The 24,169-nt window shown below is 41.4% G+C and overlaps 1 protein-coding gene across 5 annotated transcripts in view; it reads left to right on the top strand.

The window, feature by feature from the left end:
- The window catches only part of AMBRA1 (autophagy and beclin 1 regulator 1), a 123,381-nt gene that overhangs the window by 58,219 nt on the left and 40,993 nt on the right, over positions 1-24,169 (top strand). For all 5 annotated transcript variants that reach the window (XM_065754877.1, XM_065754876.1, XM_065754873.1 and 2 more), the window contains 2 exons: positions 16,206-16,316; positions 23,939-24,127. In XM_065754877.1, coding sequence (XP_065610949.1) covers positions 16,206-16,316; positions 23,939-24,127 — 300 coding nt within the window. The remainder of the gene's footprint in view (positions 1-16,205; positions 16,317-23,938; positions 24,128-24,169) is intronic.

The raw sequence follows: 24,169 nt of genomic DNA, 5'->3' as shown, positions 1-24,169 counted from the left end.
CAGAGATTCACTGAATAATGGAGTACACAAGAGCAGAGTTACGATGTTTGGGCTCACTGTACGTGAGCATGGAGTTCCATTTGAAGCAGTAAGTACAGCTGCTTCTAGTCACGTGTATTGGGATAGTCTGCTGAGCCAGTTGTAAGACATTGATGACCGTTACTGCTGAGGACTTGACTCTTTCAAGGATTGTCTGAGAGAGCGGGCATTACTGGAGAAAGCTGCGTTACTAGCTTTCTGTGGGGATACTTATTTTGTGCCAGGAGTCTCTCATTTTCCTTTTGATAAGCTGAACCAGAAAGCCGAAAACCATCCAATCCTGTGCTTTCACAGCATGTGCCCATAGGAAAAGGTGGTGTGGATTATATATTATGAGCTATATATTATGAGCATCACTTACAATTTTATTTGCAAGTGCAAATTAAAACGAGTACATTTTTTTTAGTCAGAGTGAGTGCAGACCCCTTTGTTTTTACAGGATATGCTTAATGAAGGGTTAGGTGTCAGGGGATTTTTGGCTAGGATCTGGAAATGTGGCTGCACTGAGATTAACAGGAGTTGAGAAGATCTGCATTTACTCAAGTGTGCCAGATGTTGTCTGTGACTGGCTGCGTTTCAGGAGTTGTGGAGATGTTTTTGATATGTTGTCCTTGGTTATGCTTCCCCAGGAGAGGAATTTCTGCTACAGAAATGCTTATGACTTTGTCCTTCCCAATCCTTCATAGGAGGAGATTCTGCTAAAGGGTTATGAGGTCCCAAATACAGAGCCCTGAAGTGCTAATTATGCTTTTGCCATTCTGTTAGAGGGATGATTACAATGATTACATTTCCCAGAAGAGATGAGGGATGCAATTGCACTGTTATTGTTACCAGCCCTGGTACACAGGCCTCCATATGCGTTTTTGGAAGCACGTTTCAAACAGGAACAGTATGATACTCAAATCCTGAATTAGGCTGAAACAATAAGGAAGATTTCAGGCAGTTAAAGGAAGCAAATTGTATACAGTGACCCTGGGCCAGAGGCAAGCTGTACTTCAAACGAGCTAGCTGTTGAGTGTGTCAAGGAACCTTCAGTTTGTTCTTACAGGTCTATTGCTGTTGGTTTGGGATCAATCCACATCTGATTGCAGACAGTAAAATAAGACTTGGGGCAATGTCTGTTTATTTGAAGGACAGATCTTTCCTGCATTTGCTTCGTTCCCAGTGGTGATCCAAGGGGAGCATGAATTCCTGTCATGATGACATAGCTCTGAAGCCTTACAATGAAGCAGGCAATATCAGAGTATGAAACTGCAGTTGTTGTTTTTATATGGTCTCAGTAATACTATTCTAGGTGGTGTGCAAATCCACTTACAACTTTTCTGTGCACTTTAGAAAGACTACAAGTAGCTGAAGAAAGAAATGCTGAGGAAAACTTCAGGTACAGAATGACATATCCTTAATGTACTTAGCTAATTGAAGTAGTAAGTAGTAGTAGTTATTTGATTGGTCTAGATATACTGAAGTAGGGCAAAAAACTTCTGATACAGCACCCTTTAGGAGACAAAAAGAATTAGCAAAATACAGACCAATTTAGACTGGAAACAAATGGCAGATGCTAGGTAATGGGTAGAGTTGGGTTTTCTGTTTATTTCTTGAGGTACTGTTGGGATGCCTCCCATGGTCCCAGGGCAGGAGGTCCCTATAGCCATGTGCATCATTTCATATGCTGTAGTCTGCCCAAATGTTTTGTGGTGGAAGGGAGCACTGAATGTGAGAAAGCTTGTAAATAGTATTTGCTGATATGGGCCAGTCCTTTTCTTATTTTTGTGGCTGGGAAACTAAAGCTGTCTTTGAGATTCAGAAAGGCAAGAAATGTAGCTTAGGGAGAAATGATGATGCTCTTAAAAGTGAAGGGTGCTAGCTGATATCTTTTGTATGCATTGTTAAGTGATGAATTTCTAGATACCATTATATCAGAAGGGGTAAGATTTTGCAGAAGTGCTCATCATCTTGTGGGCGGTGAAGGCCCCTTGGGGACATGTCTCTTTGTGGGTGGTAAAGCTCACTTAGCCTTAAAAGTATTTTCCCACAGCTCACTGCTTCTTTCTTAATTTCTTTCTTTCTTTTCTTTTTCCTTTTTTCTTTTTTTTTTTAATAAAAAGATCACCCCCACTGTAGAAGGAGAAGGGAAAGCAGGGAACCTGTTGAGGTTTGTTGTGCAGAGTTGTGAAGCTGTGGGTTTTCTCAGTGACCTGCCACATTAGACTGTTGTCTGTGCAGAGAATGATCCTGCTTTTTGCTTAGATACTTTGCATGGGATGGGTAGAGCAAACCTCAAGCTTGATTCATTACCTTCATTATAAACTACCCTCACAGACATTTTTGTAGCAATTCTTGCAAGAAGACTGAGGAAGCTCTTGTTATAGAAACAGAGTTGTGTGTTGTATAAGGGATTGGTAAGGATGCTATATATTGATCTCTAGCTCCTTTTCCCAGGTAGATTGGATTGCGTCATTGAATCCTTCTGCTTGCTATCCTGGAGTTTTTGATAATTGAGCAGTGCATCAGACTCTTACAATGTAGGATATAGATTGAAGATTGTTGCTTTCTATTAGATTCTGTGGTGATAGTTTTCCTGCAAGCATGATGTTGTTACCTTAGTATACTCAGTTGGTTTTCTGCTTTTGGTCAGATGATTTTCCTCGATTATGGGAGATAATGTATGGGAAGGTATTATAAGTTAGTCACAGCTTGTCTCTTTTGGAGTTGCTTTTGTGGAGCATAAAAGCTTGTTGTTGGCTTAAACAAGTGGGAGTGTTATCAGGTGTTAAGCAGAGGATCTGAGCAGTATTTCCACAACAGCAAAGGCCAGAGTCAAGATGAGAGCATTATGTAATCTTGGATCAACTTTTTAATTGTCTCACACCTCAATCAAAAGTAAGCTGGAGGAGATTTTGTATACTGATTTTAGGCAAACAAGTACAAATGGGAATTAAGTGTGGAAGCGTATTCTGAATATAGACTTCCCCTCAGTGACTTCTTTTTTGAGGGGTATACCTCTAGTTCAGAGGTGGGACAGAGGACTGATTTACAGAGTGTATGGGAGCACAGAGAGTTGGTTTTGAACTAAGCAAGAGCTGCACATCGGAGCTGCTACAGAAAGTTGTATTTTGCATACCTGGGCAGTAGGTTGACACTTACCTGCTGAGCTCTGTGTGAGTTGAAATCCAGCAGCTTCTGTGTTTCTGTGACTTCAAAATTAGAAGAGCTGTGAGCAGGGAATTCATCTATGAAGACAAGTGCTCTGGGCTCTTGAGTCATGCTGAGTGCTCTGGTAGCCTAACTTTCAAGCACAGGCCTTATTTATCGGGGAACCTGATCTGCATCTCTTTCCCCTACTTCAAGCACTACCTGTAATTGTATGCAATTTCAGCTGTACCAAGCTGCTTCAACCCAGCTGGTTTTGCAGCAGTGTAGATACAGCATATGACCAGTTAGAAACATCGGTACTGACAGTAAGCACGTGGTGTGGAAGAAACTGTGGTGATGTTTATAATTGCTCATTTGTCTCCTTCATCAAGTTTTGAGGTGAGTGTGGTAGTGGTAGAAGTCACAGAAACCTACTTAGGAGTAATTCCAGAATCAAAAATGTTATGACCTTTGCTAAGTCAGGAGTGAGGATGGTTAGAAAACTAGTTCTGAGCTTTGACCAGGAAGTGGTCACTGAAAGCAGAGCAGCTCTAGTAGTATTTGAGAGATGAAAGGTGCTGCTGACAAAGTGAGCACTACATTTGTCTGCCTGTTCACGTGGAGCAGACTAAGAGCTGAAAAGAAGACTGAGCAGAAAAACGAAGGTCACGGTGAATACATTTCCCCTTTTCACCCGGCACGTTCATTCTGTGGTCCAGTGCCTGAGGAATTTAGGAGATAAAAGAACTTAATGTACATTTGTATTGTGAGAGAAAAGAAGAGCATACAAATGTGTATTGACAAATGATGAGGAATGGAAATCAGCACAAAAGAAATAAGGATAAAATCATCAGGGCAAGTGGAAAGCTTAAAAGGTTGGCAAGATTCTTCTGAATATGATGGGAGGAATTGCAGGAGGGGTAGGGAAGGTTAGGAAGATGGAAGAAGCAATGTCATTCTGTAATTTTTCATAAGCAATTGAGATTCTGTGCAGAGAGAAATGGGGGCTGGAGGAGGGGAAGGATCGAGGAATGAGTCAAAGGTGGTGACAAGGCAGCTGGGATTGCAGGCGTGGGTTTTAGTTAAATGGGAGAAGTACTTTTCCTTCTTTCAAACAATTGTTCATATTAGCATTCATGGCGTGGGCCTGCTCACACCCATCCATGTGATACATGTCGCCTGGTGTGCTACACACAGGTTGTTCAAGGATGTCTTTTTGTTCATGACAGAGGCCAGCCACATCTTCCCTGAGGTGCCATAGTAGAAGGAAAATGTGTGTAGTAGTGACAGATTTCAATAGAGACATCTTACAGTGCATAGTGAAATGGGAAGTGGTATTGGTCCTGAGTCAGGCTCAAAATCTGATGAGGAACGTGACGGGGAGAAAGGAGGCAAAACAAATACACCTCATGAGTACACTGAAACATGAAGGGAATATTTTGAAAGACTTAAGGGATAGAAGATGCAGTGAAAAGAGGCCTGAGGGTAGAAAAGTTACTGGTAGTGGGTATAGGCTCGAAATTGTAGCAAGACAAAAGGGTTAACAGAAACTGGAAGACAGTAATGGTGAGGAGGGATTCAGTATCACAACACTTAAGAGAAAGATCTTGTAGGCCACATTAAGTGAACAGTTATGCAAAGCTACTGAATGAGGAGTGAATGTAGTTACGGGTTTGGCCTTTGTGGAAGGCATGGAAGGAGTGCAAGTGGTGTGAGGAGTGCGTTTCCATCTTCTCCTAGCCCATCTTGACTGCTGCAATTCCACAGAAGTGCTCTTTTTCACTAGATACGTATGTTTTTCTAAACACAGGAAGGAGTGAAAGCTGACGGCAAAGGCCTGTCTTTACTTCTCTGCTTGCAAACAGGCTAGCTCTGACTGGAAGAGCCAATGTATTGCTGCATGGGGAAGGTCAGAGTTCAAATTGCCTAGCAGCTGCTGCTGGCCCAGCCTCCTCAAGCAGGAAGCGCTCTGAAGCAGGGTGCAAGCCCTTGTGGCACTAGCTATAGAAAATGTAGCAGCATTGCCTGAGAAGTACTCTGTACCAATATTCTGGTTCTCATTGGAAAGCAAAATCACTCTTGATAACTAGCTAATGACCTTCCTTCTGCCATCAGTTTCTTTTCTTTCATGGTTCTTGCCTTTGAGTGTGTGCGGACACTCTAATGCCTTTGCTTTAGGGCCATGCATTTAGTTCAGGGTGCCTGGTGACAGTGCCTGACAGTGCTCTTTCCGGTTGGCTGACTATGCAGAGCTAAGGGCTTGATGTCAGTATTACTGCTTTTCTGACTTTAGCAAGCTACTGCCTACCTGCTGCTGTCCCTCTCACCTTTGAAGCCCAATAAGATCGTCCTGTGACACTGTACCATTACACGAAGTCTTAGGACTTGAGAGTCAGAGCTGGAGTGCTCATCTTAGGCTGTACCTGTGTGGATGTTTTGAACTAGTAGGAACTTTATCTTTGGCTCTTGCACAATGAAGGTGAGATCTTGGAGCCTCACACTGCAGTTTCCTTTTAGTTCATGATTACTACCCCCATTAAAGCATGGCTTGCGCCAAACTGTTTATAGTATAAAATTTTACATCAAACCAGAAAACTGCAATTGCCCCATTTTCATTGTCTGAATTTCCTTCTGCTCTTGTTAATACAAGTGTTGGTTACATGGACAGCAGTTACTTGAACACATCTGCTTGTATCCTCTGATAGTATTATGAACTAATTTGAGTTGGATTGAGGTCAAGTCTGCCCTAGAAAGAAACAAAGCCTATCTGAAATACACATCTGTTGTGCAGCCCAGGAGCTACATGTGGAGTAGCTGGGATGTACTTCTGCTGCTTTGAGCTTAGGTCTTAGATTATCCCTATGTAGCTTTGAGTTTGACTTCTAATAGTCTGTAAAATAATGGGATAAATCGTCAGTCTCTTTTGATCTTGCAGTTGCTTTTGTAATTGCAGTGAATTGGACCTGTCTGGCATGAATTCAGCTGTGGCGCTGATTTACAGAAGTCACTGCAAGGTTATGAACTTTGCTGAACTCCTTCGGAAAGTCCTGCTGCTTTCTGGGAGCTCTATGAATCATTGTGTTTTAAATGTTATACTATTACTTTCAGATTGTTGAACAGTGGTCCAACAGCATGTAGACCACTGTCAGTCCTGCTTTATCTGATCCAGGATCCTGATCACTTCTTGAGCCTGAATCTCTGTATTCAGTGGGATTATGGAACTTGCTCAGTGCATTGAATCTAATGATGATAAGGAAAGAGTCTAATTTCCACTGCTGTCATTGAGGTAATCTCAAACCACCCTCAAAACTTCCTTCATCAGAAGGTATTCAAAACAGTGCAAGAGCCTAACACTTCTTACTGTGGGTTACTTTTACCAAATTCTTTCCCATCTGGGACAATGTGATCTCCTCATTGTGTTCTTCCAGTTTGGGCTTCCTCCTTTCAATTTCACTGTGATGTAACTTTAAATGGCCTTTCCATTAGTTTGTCTATTGTTAGGTTTTGTTTTTTCCCAGTTTGCATGTTTTCTGCTTTTTGTTGGTTGTCTCCCTGTTCACCACTTTGCCCAGAAAACAGATAGCCTGGATGCTTGCTTCCCTTTTTCTGTTCTTCCTTCACTTCTCATCACACTGAGGATACCTCATAAATTGCTCATAAATAGTGATGCTTCTGAAAGACAGAACTGGAGAGACAAGATCAGTGCCCATTTTGCTTGCAGATATAGCAACGGTACGGGACCCACTGGTCTGAATGGTGGCCTTTAGTGAGAACAGCACACATTTTAAATACATTTCATGAATGCCACCTGTCAGCTCTCCATTTCCCCTAAAACACTTTGTTAGTTTATTACATGGAGTTTATTTAAGTTGTCTGGACCTGCATTCTTATTAATGGAATTGCATTTTTCTCTGAGGAGATATTATTTCATCTTAATCTCCCTATATGTGTACTCATTCAGAACAGGCAAGTATTTCCTCAGCAGACCTACTCTGGTCACAGGATATTATAGCTGTGAAATGTAATCAACCATTGAGTTTGTTTAGCTTAGTTCTCCGTGTTGCAATGGTAGGTCTGTTCATGTTGCTGGGCTGACACAGCGTTTCCATTGTAGGATGCTCAGGGTTTATGCTATAATAAAACTAGTTTTGAAATGTGTTTAAAGATAGTAAGAATTTTTTTGCAAGTCTTCATTCACTGATGAGTGAAGAGGTTTGGATGTGTTTCTGTGCTTGGAGCTTGTACTAATATTGCATGCTGCTTTTTCTACAGTGAGAAGTGACTCTGGTGTATAAGCTTTGTGTTGTATTAATATGCAGTTAAATCACAGGAATTTGGATCCTTCTAGGGAACATACTGCTTTTTGGATCAGTGAAAATTTGTGTTATTGCAGTGTGGTGGCTGATAAGATGTTTATGTGCTCTATGAGGATACAGCTGATGGGTTGGGTTTTTTTTCCACTGAACATGAGTATTTTGTCAGAAGACACATGTATTTCAAGTTGTGCTAAGCACACATCCTTGCAGTGAGAGCTGCAGAAGCAGTAGCAGGCATTTGGCTGCTGCTTTGTTTGCACTAATAGGATTTCAAAGATTTCACTCATAAAAGGAAGAGACTGTTCTCCATAAAAAGTAGTTTTACCCTATTTTTGCATCTGTTCTACATCTATCCGCACTGCTGTGTTGTTTAGATTGGAGTCCTCTTTGAGCCTCTGCTCAGGAGAGGAATTATTCAGTGTGAACTGAAAGCATGGCCGTGATAATCTGCCAGGTATGGAGCTGGTGATAACGTATAACCTTTGTAAAATATGGGATAAAGCTGGCAAGTGTGACAGTCTCTACAAGAAAATCTGAAAAATTGCAGGAGCTCTGAATTAGCTAAAATCATATAGAGCAGTTTTGGCAAGACTGGATTTGTCTGATGCTGCATTAGTTTCTGTTAGACAAGTGAACTGCAGTAGACCTAGCAGATAGTGTGGGTGGTGTGACAACTCAAGTTCACAAGCATCGGCCTTGGGTGCTAAGGGCATCCTTACTAAGCAGAGACAGCAAACCTGTAAATGAGATTTTTTCCGCAGTGGAAATGTTCCTTTGAATACAGACAGTCTTTGCTAGGCAAGGAAGTTAACTTCTTAGTTGTCACTGTGGGCAAAAGTGTATGAATTCTTGACAGTTGCAGTTCTCACAGCTCATGGATAGGCTGGCTGTGGACATGCTGGTGGGAGCTAACAAACATTTTGCTTGGATAAGAGAATTGATGCTGGGATGCAGACACACAGATGACCCTTAAAAGTCATGTGCTGGGCTGCTTTGCTTTTACGTATAGGAACTGTATTTCAGGACTGCCCAGCCAGTGCTTGTGTCACACAGTGCAGTGAGCTCTGATGCTGGAAGAGCTTTTTGTGTAGGGGAGGGGAAAACAAGTCCTTCTTTCCAGAGTATCTGTGTGGGGAAATTTGTCCTTGTGTGCTTCAGAAATGCAGCAAAATGAGATGGGAGCTCTGGAGACTTGAGCTTAGAGCCTGGTGGCCACTCTGCGCGACCTGCACAGAGCTGTGCTCCTGGTGGAAGGCTGCCCCTTTGTTTAGTCTCTGCAAGGCTCTCCATCTGAGGCAATTAAGGATTAGCAGGCACATTTCATGCTCTGAAAAGTCAGAAAGGGAAAGAAAAAGGAGGTTTACAAAAGGAATTGCCTGCCAGGCACAGATTTCACTCTGTTTTTGTGCAGAGAATAAACACAGATGTGAAGGTTAAAAAGCAGACTTCCAACAGCCTTTAATGAAGGGCTTGGAAATGGTGCAGGGGACTTAGTGACAGAGGAGAGTGGAGGCATTGCAAGGGATGGAGCTGGCAGAGGGAGGAGCCCAAGTGACACTCAGCACAGATTAGCTGCTGAGACCTTGCTCATTCACCTTCAGAGGGATTGCATGAAATTTAAACTCTGGCAGGAGAGATGTGGCATTTTGACTTCCAGAGTCACCTACTGTTTTGGGAAGCTGAAAAGGGATGAGAGCTGTGAACATAGTCTTGTATGTAGGTTCAAACAGAGGTGAAAGAAGAAAATACATGCTTCTTTGAAGTCTGCCAAGTTCAGCTCTCTTCTGCCTTTTGATACTGTCTTCACTTGGAAGCGTAAACTCCTTCCTCCAACCCTTTGCTCAGTGCTTTTCATTAGGACTTCTTTCTGCTACAGACAGAATCATCTAAAAGGCTGAAATATGCAAACATGCTTGAAACAAAACATTAGATGAAATGAAGTGCAGATTGGAATGTATTTTTAGTGCTTGAATATTTTCCCTAAAAGCCTGTGCTGTAGGAAACATGTTTTACTGCTTGAATCATATGGTAATATGAGGCATGCTTTTGACACATGCTGCTGTCACATGGAAATAAAGAAATGGTCTCAAAACAAGCAACAATATCTACAGATGCTTCTTTTAATGGCTCTGGCAGCTTGCTGATTAGAAGACTCACACCTTGACTTCTATTCCCAGCAAGGGGCCCAAATGAAATAAAAGGAAAGCCTGCTTACCCACCCACTTCTTAAGCAACTTGTGACCACTGCCTATCAAACAGTATCAGATGTTAGTTTCTGTTTCCATAACCTTTTCCTGTCAAGCTCTTCTGATGATCTAGCCTGGTAGCGTTAATTTCCAGCTATGTGCTTCACAGGGCACCTCCATCTCTTAAGAAATGGTATTCAGAATCAGAATTTCAGATGTCACATGGTATTCACTGAACAAAGGGGTTTTGCTGTGCATGTTCATGTGTGCGAATAGATAGTGTAAAATAACTCACGGAGTGGAACTTTTCTATAGAAATCCCTCTCTACTGTGGCTAAATGGTTCAGAAATGACAAATGAGAAGGACAAACACCTAAGCCCATCCAGTCCTCATTTGCAGAAGATTTCTTAGAAAGAAAAAATTACACTTAAGAGCTTCATTTGACTTGTGTGAATATAAACAACACTAAGACTTGCAAGCAGCATTTGATGAGTTGTACTAACTACCCTGTAAGAACAAATTTTTAAACTGTGCAAATTTAGTATCCTCTAAAGCAATGAATCTACACAAACTAAATAATTACATATTGTTAAGAAGATGCAACTGTTACTTTCAGATCAGTTGCCAAAGTCAGTTTCACTGTCTTGTTCATCCCTTCTCTTTCCCAGCAGTTGTTGAGCAGTTGTCAAGCTTTCCACTCATCACTGAGCTGAGGCTTCAGTACAGTGCTCTGGTATGCCCACAGTTCGGATGGTATTTCTCATTACCTAGATTCTTCTTGATGGCAAAAGATAACAAACCTCACAGATAAAACAAATTTTTGCACACTGTTTTCTAAATCCTGTCAGACTTTTGTTGTGACGTGTCTGTTTTTGAGGTTATGATGGGTAATGATTTAGGAGGTTGAAATAAATAATTCCTTTACTGCTTTTTTTCCTTTCTTTTTCTATTCAGCAGTATATATCTGATACTGGATGTTTTGCAGAAGTCCTTAGCAAGTTGGAGACTGGGGTCATCATGCCCTCACTAACAGTAGCTGAGAGTGTGAGAAACAAAACCACTTTTTCCTTACTGGCCACCCTGAGTAGGATGATGAGTACTTCCTAAGAAGTGATGTTTGCTTCCTTCAATGTTTATATTCAGAGGCAATAATAAAGTAACTTATTTATCAGCAGTGAGAGTGTAGTACTTTTCCTCATCTGAGAAGTTCTATGTGAATATTGCTGGCCGAGCTCATACTGGTCCTGAGATTACTTTCATAGTTGGTTTTCCAGTTTCCTTGTGTATCGGGATGACATGAGTAGGGACATCTCTGTGGAACAAACAGCAGTAGAGAAGCAGAAATTCTCTTTCCTGTGGAGAAAATTATCTGCTTAATTGGTGAAGTGCAAGCAATTTGGACAAGGGGGGAATGCATCTGAAAAGTACCTTCACCTCTTCTAGTTTCCCTGGGGGGCAACTAGACTCCATCATCAAAGGTGGATGCTTCCCTTATGCATTTCTGTTTCAGTTGTTACGTGTCAGACAGAGGAATGTGTCTAATATCAGGATGTCGAGGAGTCATCAGGAGTGAACTGGGACTGGAGGCTTTGGGCAGCACATTTGTTAATTTATTGTTTATATTCTTTAAATAAACTGATTTATTTTTGAAGTCTGAAACTTGTAGCAGGAAAATTCCCTTTCGCATGTCATGTTTGCATTATTCACAATGTGAATGAAGCCCTTGGGCACTTGACTGAGCTCCTATTGGGGTATTCATCTTTGCTACCTGCAGCTGAGGCCTGCTTGAATTCCCATCTCTGATAAGGCTGTGGAACTGGGCATGCTAAGTGTTTCCCCTGTTAAAAGGAAATTTTGCAATAGGAATGAACGTGAATGGGGAATTGCATTTCTTATTATTTTGTACTCCCGAGGAAAAGGAAAAACAATAGCCTTTTGAAGGGTTCAGCTTTTAAAGAGCATAGACCTCTCTGGGGCTTTCTCAGTTCACATTTCACATCACTGAACTACACTTAGCAATGTTTTTGTGCATCCATTCATATAATTTTGCCTACTTGCTATTTAAAACATGCTGCGAAAATGAAAAAAAAAAAGGTCTCTTCAAATGGCTACTTACCAAAATGAATCCTTGAAAATACTATGTTGCTGTGCATACTGTTTCTACAGTGTTGGCCCTGTTATAGATAGTTAGCTCTGCCATTTCCAAGGCAGTGTCTTTGTTTGGTAGCCTGGAATACAGATTTGCTGTGACTTGTCAAAAACATATTCAAGATTGCATGATTTTACTGTCCCCAAAGCCAGGCTGCCCTGTGAAATAATTCAGGGTTCGAGATGTGCAAGAAACTGTTATAGCCTCAACTAATTGACTAGGATACAGTGATCAGTAGTAACATTTCATCTGGCTTCAGATGTCTTCCAAGTTGTTTGAGGGAATCTGATATATTCTTGCAGCAAAGAGCTTTATTCTTGGTTTATCGTGGACTTGTCCTATGTTTTGGGCTGTTTGGAGACTGGGTAGTAGTAAACTTAGTATTCATGTAAGTAAAACTCACGATCTGTGATAGATTATTTCTGCAAGCCTTGAATAACCTCTTTGTCATTAGTTACAATTACAAATGGGCACATAAAGAGGTAATTACTTTTCAAAGGTACTCATGCTTAAAGATACAAGTACTGATCCAGGGGGAATTTTATACCAGGGTCTAATCACTTTTCAAATTGAGTCACAAATTAGCTCAGGGACTTTTCCAACTTCCTCAAAGGCATCTGCCATATCTTTAAGCATTCTAATAAATTTTACTTGACTACGAAGGTATCTGCCAGACAGTCAAAACTTGAGGAAATGATCTAGTCTGGGAAAAAAAAAAAAAGGTTAAATTCCACTCTCTGTTAAGTTTATGGCAGAGAAATTTTCATCATATGTAGGTGGTCCACACTGTTGAAACCAAACGCTGTGTAGCTAGAGAGTATTAGCTCATCCACTGAGAGTCTGATAGCAGTAGTCTCAAAGTATCCTGCTCTTTACCACTTCAGTAATACCTTGTAAAGTGATTTTGCAGCCCTTTTTTCCCTTTCAGCCTAAACTCTGACATGAGCTCGTGTGGCTTGATTCATAAATGAGCGATAGCTGACTGACAAAGGTTCATTTCAACACATGGCAAGATGAGTTGGACCCTCTGAGGGGATTGAGACTGATGGATAAATAACTGGCACGTGTAGGTGGCCTATAAGAAAAGGTGGTGTTTTTTCTTTTTCCTAAGCCTTTGTTAAGACTTTTTTCCCCCACTCTTTAAGCTCTCCTGTCATGTGCTGAGTGGGGGTGGGTGGAGATCAGGGCGGTGGGGGGATGAGGGGGGCTGCTGAAAGCATTTATCTTCATTTCTGCTATCATCCAGTGTTTATTATGGCATGATAGACGTACGCAGGAAAGCTGCCAATCAAACCTACATTCACTGCATTTCAATTGGCCTTCACTTAGGATTTCAGCATTTTGAAATCTACATCTTCTCTGCAGAAAAAGGTTGTTCTGCTCATGGCAGTGACAAGCCCGAGACCCTCGGGTACCCATTGCAGTCACTTGTGATTCCATCAAACAATGCAGGATCCAGGGATCAGGACAGACTGTCAGGTGCTTGGTGAGAACTGTTGCTTGTGAGAGCTGATCTGCTGCTGCTCAGATTTAAGTAGCTGAACTGTGGGTTTTGCCTTAAGTTACACGAGGACGTAAGAGGCATCAGCACTTTCTTACATTCTTACTCAGGCTGCAACCCAGTTGGGTGAACCAACTAAGAAGAGTCCTTGAGCTGCACAGAAAACACAAGCTGTATAACACCGATGATTTAACATTCCTGTTAATTTTTTTCCCATGTTCTCAAGTCTGTCCTGCCAACCAACGGAGAAATAAAAAACAAAAGGTTAGGACAGTGTAGTTGTGTACTGGGACTTATTTTGTTTCCTAAATTAAATGTCTCAAATGTTTTCATGCATTTAATTGTCTCTACTGTAGGACATTGCATGTGTGCATGTGGGAGGTTTCTGGCAGGGTTTGTGAAACCATAGAAATGTTATTCTCTTTTGTTGTATTTAACTAGATATAAATTAATTATTATGGTTTTCAAATATACGATTAGTATAAATGGAGGTAATTACTTAGTAAAAATAGGTAGATCATGGAACTGCCATTAGTGTATGGCCCACTTGTTTGGATTCTTTGAGAAATTGACCCAATCTTTCTGAACGTACACTTTTTACTCTGTGGACCTTGTTCCCTCAAGATCCTCTTTTTGCTAAATACATTTGTAACCTGCATCATTTGTAACTATCTTTAGTTGGTGGCTCTGGAATTTGTGCTAGGCTGTCCTGTAGATGGACAGGAGCTGCTGCTTTCCTGTAGTAGCTTTTCCTGTGTAGGAAAATGCAAGATGAGAGGTTCAGCTGAACACCATAATTCACCTGAAGGTTCCGGGGAAAAGGAAAACAAGACCACAATCTCTACAGGAAAAAAAAAGAATATATATATATATATGCCAGCAGCTTTTTTAGTGGTACTTGTAGCCGTGGGTGCAACAGCAGTATGAGCCAGATGAATTTGCTGTTTGTGGAGATTGGGTGATGTTGCTAGGCTTCTGTGATGCAGAGGGAGTGTGAGATCGCACTGCTAGGGTGAGTTATTCTCCATCTCGTGTATTATTGGTTATGCCAACAGTTTGTTGTCATTGCAAAACAGGTGATGACCTTGTGATGCTGTTGTAACAAGAAGATAAGTATTCAGGAATTCGGTGCCCTGAATAGTGCTTCTGTGGCCTGTCTTCACAAAGTGTTTCCTGGCCTGACCCAGCCCTTTGAGGCAGTCGTTACCAGTTGGCAATGCTAGGTGCAGTTTCTGTGCAGCAGGGGCTTCTGCTCGAAATTTGCGCAGAACTAGTTTTTCTGTTCTCCCTCTGGTGGTCGGAAGCAATGCAGCAAGAAGTGCCCTTGTGTATGGGCCACGAGCTGGTAACAAGGAGACTTTTGAAGACAAAGGAACACAAAATTTAATTGTCCTTCTTCACCTTCTGGTTGCAAAGTATAATTTCATTAATGCATTGTCTGCTTTTTCCAGTGCATTTTTGTTTAGAGGAGCCCTTTGTTTTGGGGGATATGGAGAACAAGGGTTTGGGCACATGTGAGAGCAAAGGAAACATCCTTGCTTCTGCCCTCCAAGCAATCCTTGAGTGTCTGATGGGCAGAAGCAGAGGCTGAACTGGCCAGGTGTTGTTCTTCTACCAGTGCTGCTGTGGCAACAGTCCTGAGCTAGTCCTTGTGGGAGAGTTAAGCCACCATATGCTTCCCATCAGACTGTAGAGATGCTTCAATCCAGTCTGATGAGTCCCTGGAGGCTGTGCTTTTCCTCATGTGTGCATTAGAGTGATCTTGTTTTGTTCCTGTTTATCAAATTCTCATAGCTTGAGCATCTCTGAGTGATAGGATGTGTTTGTAGTAGGGGGGCTACATGCAATTGAGGGTCTTAGAGACTAGAAGTAGCAAAGGATTTTTTGGCTGTAATTCTACAGTGGGAGAACTGTTTCCTTCTTTCACTTGTTGCCATAAGGATTGCATTTAATGCCTCTGAGCTTCTTTTACACGTATGTCTACTTAAGTTGCCAGCAGCAGTTCCTTTCTGCCTGGAGAATTAGGTTCTTTGTGCTAGTTTCTGAAGTATTGTGCTTAGCTGTGTGCTTTGGGCTGTTCCCAAATCCTAGGGTGGCTAGCAAGGGGTCGGATCCACTGCAGCCCCTGACTGAGGTAAGTTGGCAGAGCAGTAAAGGGAGGAAAACCCTGAGGCCAGCTCTAAGGTCCTTCTTAGCAGTCAGAACTAACTCATCTCCCACTTTTGAAAAGCACAAGTAATTTACGGAGTTTCTGTGTTTTCCCTGGATATATTCATTACCAAAGTCCACAGCCTGTGTTTGTCGTTTTCTCCTATCTCAGAGACTCCAAAAAGGAGTACCTGCTTCAGGGATGTTGGCTCTGTAGTGGGCTCTAATTTCACTGTTATTTCAAGTAGAGTTGCTAATATTTTTGTTATAATCCTTACTGCGTGGCATATATTGTAGGCAGCCTGAATTCTTCTGTGTGGAGTTTAGTGGTAGCGAGGAATCTGTCTGCAAATGCATGTGATTTGACGGGGCAACGTTATTGCCTTCATAGCTGTACTAGAAAAATTGGTGCCTATGGAAATATATTTTCATTAGCATTGGATGTATTTGAACCAAATGAATCTGATTGAGATTTCTACCTTGTGAACCTGTGCAAATATTATCGCTTATCTATGTTCTTTTCTTTCAGAAATATGTTGCAGGGAGGTTCTTATTAATTTCCTGTTTTCTGTGGCTTATTTAGGGGACATTGCCATTTCTGTAACTAAGGTTTCTTTAAGAACCTTGAACTTTGTGTTTGATTTTGGAAAGCTCTTTGTTTTGTCACTCCAGATTTTTTCTGGATGATCTTTTGGAGATTAAATTGATAATTATTTTCTCCCCTTTCCTGTAGGTGCTGTGATTGGAGATGGACAGTCAGCTGTAGCCAGCAACATTGCCAACACAACCTACCGGCTCCAGTGGTGGGACTTCACGAAGTTTGACCTGCCAGAAATCAGCAATGGTAAGCTAGAAGGAGCATCAGTACTCTCTTTTAAGTCCAGCCAGAGTTACAATAAGCACTGTGATCTTTGGAAAGTAGCTATATGCTGCAGGGGTTTACTTGATTGTCTTGTTGCAGTGGGAACTGTAAAATGCTTAGCCTTTTGGGAAAGTTGACAATGACAAAATGCAGTCAGAGCTGTTACTGCTCTTTCTAGCTTGTATATTCTTGCTATCAGCAAATCCTTGTGTAACTAGGACTGTATGTAAGAAATCTCATGAGAGTATTATAATCCTTGTTAAAAAAAATTGTCTCTATCCAGTCTCCTCATTCTTTTACCAATAAGTTTATAGTGGAATGACTGGCACTCTGTACTTTTGCATTGGAAGCTACTTGCAAATGGGGACCAGATGTTCCATGTCACTGGCTTACTATGGGTTAAAATGTTGCAATGTGTTTTGGTAATAGGAGTCCTGGTTGGTTGCTAGCCACAGTGTTGCGAGATGAGGGAAGTAGGTGTAACTTCTAGCCATTTGCCGAAGCAGTGATTTGTCGTGTGTCCCAGGTGGGAGCCACATCTGGGTTAAGAATAAGCAGTATTACTGGTTTGTGGCTTTTGTTTTGTTGGTTTTTTTTTTTGTTGTTTTGCTGTGGTTTTGTTGTTGTTGTTCGTTTTTTGTTTATTTTCCCTCGAATTAGACCATAGTTCTACATGAATTCTGTGCTGGCATAAGCTAGCTCTTGCATTAGGAGAGGCTTTGTTATGCAGGTGCAAGGATATTGATGTTTGTGATCAGCTGATCAAGGAATGACTTTTTTGGGGATTAGATCTAACTTGGCTAGAAGGCTATTTTTAATCCACAATGGAATCGTGATAGAGGTTGCTGCACAGTTGCTATAATGTTTGTGGCAACCCAGTGTGAAGGTAGGAGATAAGAATGTGAAGTGATTTTTAACTTGGACTATCTCTGTGCGTGTTTTACATCTAACTACTTGACTTCTTTTCAGGGGGAACTGAGATCTTGATCTCAGAAAGTAGCTAGGAAAAGGCCAGCAGTAGCCCATCCTGTTAAAGAAGCTGTTTGTTAATGTGTCATTCATACAGACAGGGGATCTGGTCCCTCTCTCACAATCATTCTGCATATTTTTATAGAATGTTGTGGTGTGACATTTATAGTCTAGTGGGAAATGAATGCCCTGCATTTAGAAGGTGACACTTGATGTTGTAAAAGGGAAAGGTGTTTTGCATTCTGTCATGGGAAGGAGGAGGCAGTGTCATCTTGAAAGTAGATTACTTCACTCAAACGTGCCAGTGCTGTGACGTGTCCTGTTAAGTTTCAAACTTTGTAGTAATGGCGTAATGTTTTAGGCCAAGGATCAATGTACAAGGTGAAGTTTTGGCATGTGGTAGCAACACTTTCTATGATCCATCCTGAAATGAAGAGGAAAAGAAGAGAAGCGAGATTCTTGCTACTGACTCAGATTCTTGGAGACTCCTCTGGAAGCTTGTAAAGTATTTGAAGAGTGGTACAGCTGCTAATAGCTTTTCTGGCCCCATCTAACTGTTCAGGAACAGGCTGCTGTTCTTTTGAAGAGGAAAAAAATTACAAGATGTTTATATCTTACAGAATTCTGTAGAAAATAAAGACCATATGATGTTTAAGGAATCAGTATTTGTCTTCTCCCTCTCCTCTACCAAAACACTTCCATTCTGGAATCATTTCCAATTAGTTGGATGTTGGGCTAAGACTTCTTTGTGCAGGCCATCACCAGCCTTTCTGAATCCACACTATGTGTCTCGTAGTACTTGCAGAGTGGTTTGAATTGGAAGTGACCTTCAAAGGCCATCCAGTTCAACTCGTCTGAAGTGAACAGGGACACCTACAGTTAGATCAGGGTGTTCAAAGCCTGGTTGAGCCTGACCTTGAATGTCTCCAGGGACAGGGCGTACACCCCCTCTCTGGGCTGCCAGTTCCAATGTCTCACCACTCTTAATGTAAAAAACTTCTTCCTTATATCCAGTCTAAATCTCCCCTCTTTTAGTTTGAAACCATTCCCCTTATCCTGTCACAGCAAAATCTGATGAAGAGTCGGTCCCCTTCTTTCTTATAGCCCCCCTTTAAATACTGAAAGGCTGCTATCAGGTCTCCCCAGAGCCTTCTTTTCTTTAGACTGTACTTGATTGTCTCTTGATTTATTACTCTATGGAATTGTTTGGTTTTATTCTGCTTCTTTGTTCTTACATGCTCAGCCCGTGTCTGGCTTCTCTAGATTTGTGAGCTGTATCTCTCAAGTAGGGATGTAAGAACATGGAGCATCTGGATTAATCCTAACACAGGCTTTCACCAGAGGCACAGAAAAAAGGAAGCTGCAAATTTGCCAAACCAGAAAGATGTTAACGTAGCCTAGGGCTACTAATCCTTCCTTTCATTAAATTGATGGTAGTGCTGCTGAGTATCTATGTTTTTTAACAGACCCTTTTTATATAGTAAGTGTGTTTCTTCAAAGAAACTTTTATCTCAATGGTCTGCTTGTATCACTTAGTAAAATGTTGATACAGGTGCACAAATTAACTGAAATACGGCAAAGCTAAGAGTGTAACAGTGCAGTGGTGGATTGGAGATTTTTTCACACTGTCTGTGATTTTGGGTACCAACAATTTTCCAAGTAAAGCGTTTGACCTCAATAGCTACTTTTTTCCTTCACTTTTACAGAATCAGAGATGATCACATGAGAGAGTCTGCTTACAGAGAGGGTGCTGCTGCGCTTCCTGGGACAGACTTGAGCCACAGGTGGTTTGGGAGTTAAGGCAGATGAAATGATGCAGCTGAAATTTGAGATTGCCTGCCAGCTCCACTTCCCATCAGAAAAATGGCTCTGTGGCCGACCTCTGTCTCAGAGCAGCTCTTCTTCCTGTTATAATTAAACAAAAGGAAGGTAGTTTGGAAATCGGATGTTTTTCACTGAAATGTGAAGTGGCAGCAATGTGCACAGTGCAGCCCTGCAATCTTGGCACCCTCAGAGGCCTGGTCTGAACTTTGGCCATGCACAGGCCTCAGCTCTGGGGCAGGGACCTCACTGATGTCAAACCCAGCAAGTGCACACAGGACTTGGAAGGATGAACAACTTGGCTTTGTTCAACCTTGGGAAAAGAGGAGTGAGAGGGGATCTGATCAATGTCTATAAATATCTAAGGTGCAGGAGGCAAAGGGACAAGGCCAGGTTCTTTACAGCAGTGCATGATGACAGGACAAGAGGAAACAGCCAAAAACTGAAGCATAGGAAGTTCTGCACAAAATATGCATAAGAACTTCTTCACAGTAAGGTTGTTGGAGCTCTGGCACAAGCTACCCAGAGAGGCTGTGGGAGTCTCCTCTGGAGACATTCAAGACACACCTGAACACCTATCTGCGCAACCTGGTCTAGAAAGCCTGCTTTGTAAGGGGGGTTGGACTCAATGATCTCTATAGGTCCCTTCCAGCTGCTGCAATTCTGCAATTCTGTGATGACTCCAATGATCCTGGGGAAATGACTTGGGGGATTTCAGCCTCCAGCCTGTCTTTCTCTGTCAATTACAAAACACAAAAAGATCAGTTTTCTTGCCATCAGTTTTCTTCACAAAAAGATCGTGGTTTTTTTTTGCCATCAGTTTTCTTCTTTCGCCTGTTCTGTTTTTAGTGATGCCAAAATGAACACGACCTGGTCTTCAACTGTAACTGTCTGTCATATCAGCATTGGGCTGGGGAGTTTGGTAGCAGAGATGAATCTATCTCTGGCCATTTAGTTAATATTCTAGTTCTGCTGCTGTCACTACCTCAGGTCCTTAAAACTGTTCACAGCTAATAGATCAGTACTGAACCAGTGACCACTGTAGAATACTACCTTACCACGGGTAAAATATCTGAAGGTTTTGTCTGTTTTTGTCTTTCAAACATAGTTTCTCTCATGCTACTGGTTACTTGTTACTTTCATATCATAGAAACATTTAGGTGAAGATTATCAAGTCCAACTATCAGTCCTTCCCTACCATGACCACTAAGCCATGTCCTGCAGTGCCGCTTCCACACATTTCTTGAACACCTCCAAGGATGGTGACTCTACCATCTCCCTGGGTAATACCTCAGTTCTCTTTCCAAGAAGAAATTTTCCTAGTATCCAACCTAAAATTCTAACCACTGTGGCTGAACTGGTCTGGTTCTTCCATTAGTCACAAGTCAAGAGTTTGTTTTCTGTTGTGACACCAACTGGGACTTGAGGAAGGTGATTTGGTCTCTATTGATTTATGGATCGATGCAGAACAACTTAGAAGAAGAAAAAAAGCTGTTAAGAAAACATCATCTTAAGGGTGGTGAGGGGAGGATGGAAGCCTGTTCCTAACACTGTGTCCTGGGTTAGCTTTGACAAACTGTGTCATACTGCTGGCATTTCCAGGCCTTCTCTAGCTTCAAGCCGGATTATGCTGTAGGTGTGAGCACTCCATGTTGGCACAAGAGCTTGATTAATTTGTTCTCTGATGTTTCTTTTGATCTATTCTGTCATCTCTGTGGCTGTTTTAACAACAAAAGAAAACAAGAGATGAAAGGCCAACCTTGTTGCAAATAGTTTTCCAAAAATAGCAGTTTTTTCCCCTAAAGTCTTCTATTTTGACTTCATAGATGGAACCTCAGCTCAAAAAATCAGATAGTCGGATGCATAGGTGACTTGATCATCTTCCTGACTTGGGAATCTCTTAGGTGCTGTTCCTTGAGCTTTTGTCTGCTGATACAGTAGGTTCCTTTGGTCCTGGATGCCTGTGTGAGTCCCTCATCTTTTGCAAGTTACGGAAGAGCAAAGAACCGTTATACCTGTGTGAGTGAGATCTTGCGAGACTGAAATAAGGGGCACTCTTCTTCTTCAGTGTGACTTGCATCTGTGATATTTTATGTTCCAGGCGCACATCAGGGGGGAAAAATAGTTCACTTCTGGCAGAGGAGTTCACAATCTGTTTTTCTAAGAGCCATTCAGCGTGTGCATTAAACCTTAAAAAGAACAAGACACAGTCATGTCGGACATCATTGTGAAGAGCTCACTAAAAGCCACTGTTGTGTTCTGTGCTGAAGGAGGAAAGGAAGGAAAGAAGACAACAAAACAAACAAACAAAAAAATAGGTAGAAAATAAGTGAATGTGTGCTATATGATGAATAGATTATTGATGAATTAGTTATTTTTAGGTTATAGCAGATTAGAGTAGAACTCCAAAGAAATAGGTGAGAAAAGACCCTCTTAACCACTGTCTAGTTCCCTGCAAGCACATTCCTCTTATTCTGTCTTAAAGTTAGCTGATTTTTTTACCCCTTCCTCTTTTGTTGAAAAACCATTGTAGAATCTTGCAATTCTGATTTAAAAATAAATAAATCTAATTTCTAAACCTAATGGTTGCTTTTACCCACTTACTCACTTGTCAGGGTTAGTTTTGAAGGGAATTAGAACTAATGTTCTCTGGCACTTATGTTTTTGGATTTTACTTGTAAATGCAATCCTATTTGCTGTCTATTTTTTTTTAACCATAAAATAAATGCCACATTTTCCTCAGTTATCTTATAACTATTTGTTGGTCTCGTTACCATTTAGGGTTTAATCTTTCTTGAGCATGACTGACTGAAACTGTGCTCAGTGTTCTGCACGTGCTTCCAGCAGAAGCTAGTACTGTAGCACTGACATTTCTGTGGTGAGCGTGCTCCCCAGGGCAGATCAGGATTGCTGTCTCTGTCACGCCAAGTGGGTGGCTCAGTCATTGCTGTGATGACCAAAGTTGATCCTGTTTCTGACTGATGAGTTGCTAGGTAAAGCAGAATTTTGAAAACATTATCTCAGTCCATAATTCTCTCATTTCACTTCTTTTATACTTCTGTATAGTTCAGTTCCCTATCCAGTCATGCTGTTAATGAAGTTAACCAATTTTATCAAAGAATTCATCAACCAGCGGCACTCTTTGTGCCTAACAGATTGAAAAAAATAATAAGCGGGATAGGTTTTGAAATGAGCTGCTGAAGAACTCCGCAGGAATCCTTCTAATTTGATGGAAGTTACAACAGTGCAATGTATGGTCATGTATCCTGTAGCCAGCTCATTGCATATGTGCTGTAGTTCTTATGTTGATGCCCATCTTCTCTTGTGATAGCCGAGTATGGTGAAGCCTGAAGGAGGGGAATTGGAAAGCACTTTTTAATTCTGCCTTTTTGAAATGAGGTAGTGCAATCCTTAATCCTTATTCTGTGTTCTTTCTCTTCAACTGGCTTTAGTCTGACCACTCAGGAATTCTGTCATCTTTTGGACTGTCTGTTCTTTGAAGGGCCATGTGTATTTTAGGTTATTTCAGCACTGGCAGTGACTACATTATTTACCTCTTCTGCTCAGCACCTTTCTGTTTATATTAGGCTGAAAATTACTGTTTTTAGCAGCTCTGAAACTGGGAAAAAAAAAGGCTGAGTAAATTTAGAGTACAGGTGTAGGTGGTTTAGTACAGAATGTAATTAAATAGCCCATTTCTTATCCTTGTATGTTTTATCATTGAAATTTCTTAAATGGAACAGAAGTTGATAATCGAAAATGTAGGAAGACAGTTCCAAAAAGGAATGTCTTCAAGACCAGAAAAAAAAAAGTTCAGTGAACACTTTTAATCAGTAGTGCTGGGAAGAGGGATCAGTCCTGGCTCACTCCCCATCATGACTTTGTTTCCTGCTGCTGCAAGTGGCAGTTTCAGCTCCTTATCTCCTGCAGTAATTACATCAGCTCCAGTCAGAAAACTGAAGTGCTTTTTGGTTAAGGTGTGGGAGTGAATACTGTAATCTGTTCATGAAGAGGTGATACCAAAAGCCATGGATCTTTGTTATACTAGGAATGGCACAGGTTTGTGGTAAGATTCAGTTGCCCAAAGACTGCGTATGCAGGACACAGAGAGGAAAGGTCTGTGTGAGGTCACTCAGCTGCTTGTTTGCAGAGATCAAAGTAAAACTTCTACTTTCTGAGGTGCTGCTCATTACCATGTCTGTATAACAGCTGCTTCACTGATTGTGCATGTGTCTCATACTAGAGTAATTAAATGGTGGATGGATTAGAGAAGCCTCTTGTCTATATTGTTTGCTTTATACAAGATTGGTGTAAAAAACAGCCATCGGAAAGGAGTGTCTGTATCTGTGAGGAGGAATTTTTCATTTACCTTCTGTTTTTTGGCAGTAAGGGAAGGTGGAACTTCGGGTTTCCGTATGAAAAGGGGAAATGAATTAAGGTGTACTGTTTCTAACGATACTGCTGCTGGAGTTTGTCAAAGAGTCACAATTTGGGACTTGTTTAAACTGTTCTGTCCTGTGCAAAGGGTATTGTTGTACTCAAGAAAAGAGGGATTTGATAAAATGCAATCATTGCTATTTCTTGGCTGAAGGCTCCAGGTGAGTAGTTTTCATTCTCTGGGCTCATTTTGGTGCCTTATCACTGTTTTGGAGCAAATGTATTAATCAGAGTATTAATATTTCATAAACTTTTGAAGGAAGCTAAATGTCTTGAATGCCTCGTGCATTTAGTGTCCTGAGTCCAACATCAGGTTTGAATCTTTCTTTATTCTGTCGAGCCTGAATGTTTTAATCACTGTTCCTTTCTTTCTTCAGCATCTGTGAATGTGCTCGTGCAAAACTGCAAGATCTACAATGATGCTAGCTGCGATATATCTGCGGATGGGCAGCTACTGGCAGCCTTCATTCCCAGCAGCCAGCGAGGCTTCCCTGATGAAGGAATATTGGCTGTGTATTCTCTGGCACCCCATAACTTGGGCGAGATGCTTTACACAAAACGCTTTGGTAAGATGCAGCAAGAAGTCAGGGTGGGTGGGGATGTGAGAA

Source organism: Cyrtonyx montezumae, unplaced genomic scaffold (genome assembly GCF_038088225.1).
Source record: "Cyrtonyx montezumae isolate F1298 unplaced genomic scaffold, pur_monq_1.0 scaffold_10, whole genome shotgun sequence".
NCBI lineage: Eukaryota > Metazoa > Chordata > Aves > Galliformes > Odontophoridae > Cyrtonyx > Cyrtonyx montezumae.
The sequence above is the reverse complement of the archived record's forward strand: the minus strand, read 5'-3'. Positions and strand labels throughout refer to the sequence as shown.